Source organism: Charadrius vociferus, unplaced genomic scaffold (genome assembly GCF_000708025.1).
Source record: "Charadrius vociferus isolate BGI_N301 unplaced genomic scaffold, ASM70802v2 scaffold2614, whole genome shotgun sequence".
Taxonomy (NCBI): domain Eukaryota; kingdom Metazoa; phylum Chordata; class Aves; order Charadriiformes; family Charadriidae; genus Charadrius; species Charadrius vociferus.
The window spans coordinates 4,235-6,328 of NW_009647900.1; the positions used below are offsets into that span (position 1 = coordinate 4,235).

The 2,094-nt window shown below is 59.4% G+C and overlaps 1 protein-coding gene across 1 annotated transcript in view; it reads right to left on the bottom strand.

The window, feature by feature from the left end:
* TYK2 (tyrosine kinase 2) overlaps window positions 1-2,094 on the bottom strand; it is a gene marked incomplete at its 3' end in the record, with an annotated part of 15,544 nt that overhangs the window by 3,971 nt on the left and 9,479 nt on the right. The window contains exons 12-16 of the mRNA XM_009883143.1: window positions 1,796-1,883; window positions 1,517-1,644; window positions 784-919; window positions 259-410; window positions 12-162 (exon numbers count right to left, since the gene is read on the bottom strand). Coding sequence (XP_009881445.1) covers window positions 12-162; window positions 259-410; window positions 784-919; window positions 1,517-1,644; window positions 1,796-1,883 — 655 coding nt within the window. The remainder of the gene's footprint in view (window positions 1-11; window positions 163-258; window positions 411-783; window positions 920-1,516; window positions 1,645-1,795; window positions 1,884-2,094) is intronic.

The following is a 2,094-nucleotide window of genomic DNA, read 5'->3' on the forward strand; positions in this document are numbered from 1 at the left end:
CGGCTGCTCACTGTGGGGCTGGAGCTGGGTGAGATCCCGCAGGATGGTGCGGAAGGACGGCCGCTCCCCCGGGGTGTAGTTGAGGCACTGAGAGATGAGGGTGGCCAACTCCTTGCAGGACGGCTCGGGCAGGCGATGCCTTTTCTCGTAGAAACGCTCTTTCTAAGAGAAAAGAAAGAAAAAAAACGGGTCTCCGACGGGGCTGGATCCGTCGGGAGGGAGGAGGCGGGGAGGGAGGAAGAGGAGAAGACAAGGCACCTCCGAAGGAGTGCGCTCCTTGAGCGGGACGTCGGCGTCGAAGCAGATTTCCAGCAAAGTGGTGCCGAAACTCCATTTGTCGGCCGCCGTGCTGAGGTTTCCCACATCCCGGACGCATTCCGGGGCGATCCAGGGAATGCGATCCACGCGTTCTTCGGGAAGAGAGAAGGCAAAGTGAGGCGGCGTTGGGGATACAGCCGGAAAAACGCCACGAAAATCGAGAGCTGGGGGGAGGAAAAAAGCCCCCCAGCCAGCGGGGAGCTGCGGTGGGACCGGCTCTAACAGCAGCTTTAAAGCCAAGACGAGCCACTGTCACAAAAATCGCCCGTCCGCGCGTTCAAAACGCCGTATATCGCCAAAATTGAGGGCAGAAAGGCAGGCAGGACCTCGCCAAAACAGCTCAGGCGCAATCCACGCTATTTATTAGCAAACCTGGGCTGCAGGAGGAAAGGGGGGAGGGGAAAAAGCACCTCATTTTAGCTCAGGTCCAGCCCTGCTTGGTGCAAGCGCGGGATGACGGAATACCTTCTCGAGAGAGCACGGTAAAGCTGACTCCGGGGTCGCTGAGCTTCACGAAAGGCACGGATCCGTCTTCCAGCCCCTTCCTGGCCAGCAGGATGTTTTTGGCGCACACGTTGCCATGCACCAGGTTTTTGTCCTCCTGCGAAAACGAAGCGGGATAGGAAATCTTGGGAGAAAACTCCGGCAGACGGCTCGGAACGAGCTCAAGTCTACGGATTACAGCCAAAAAATAATAATAAAAAAAAAATAATAAAAAAGCAGGACTCCCGGCTCTAATTACCCGCGTCACCTCCCCGTCTCATTATCCCTTTGCAGAAAGCCGAACCCGGGGCAGGGGAGGAATAAAAGGAAGGGGAGGATTCCGCAGCGCTGGGGCGCGTGCCCTCACAAGCAGCCCAGCCAGCGGGGAAGGCGGCGGCGGCGTCCTCGTCACCCGCGCGGCTCTTTTCAGCCCCAAAAACGAAAGCTGCAAGAAGCGGGACGCGGCACGGCAAGTTCCCCGCGCGCTACCCCATCTGCTCGCCTCCGGGGAAGAGGGAGCCAGGATGGGTTTTGCGAGGAGCGTGGCGGGGCGTTTTAACGCTAAAAATGGGTGGATTTGCTCAGAGGGCAGAGAAAAACGTGGCTGATCCTCCCTGCCACGCTGCCAGCGAGACCCAGCCGGAGCAAAAGATGCTCGGAGGTGATCTCCGGCACGGTTCCCTGCCGGAAAAGCGCCGTCTCCCAGCACCATTACCAGGTAACTCAAGGCACTGGCCAACTGTTTGGCCACGGTGATTTTCCAGCCCACGGTGACTCGGCCTTTCTCTTTGCGCAACAGCACGTCCAGAGGTCCGTGTTCCACAAACTCCTCCACCATGATATCTGGGGAAAACGGGAGATGTTTCCCCTCAGCCTTCGGCACGGGAGCCGATCGGCTCGGTGACGGAGCTGGCAGCGGCCGAGGGAAAGGCACCGGCACAAGGTGAGGTCGGCTGCGGTAAAAGTCGGGGAGGGGGAAAAGCGCCCTACTCACTCTCGGAGCCTCGCACGCAGACTCCGTGCACGAAAGCCAAGTGGACGTGCGACACTTGGCTCATCAGGCTGGCCGTCTCGAAAAACGCCTGCGGGGAAAGGAGAGAGGGTGTCACGAAGGCAGAGAGTCTCTCGGAGCACCTTTAGAGAAGCTCGGAGCTGTTTTCATAGAATAGAACTGTTTGGGTGGGAAGGGAGCTTGAAGATGATCCAGTACCACCCCCTGCCCTGGGCAGGGCCACCTCCCCCCAGCCCAGGTTGCCCCAAGCCCCGTCCAACCTGGCCTTGAACACCTCCAGG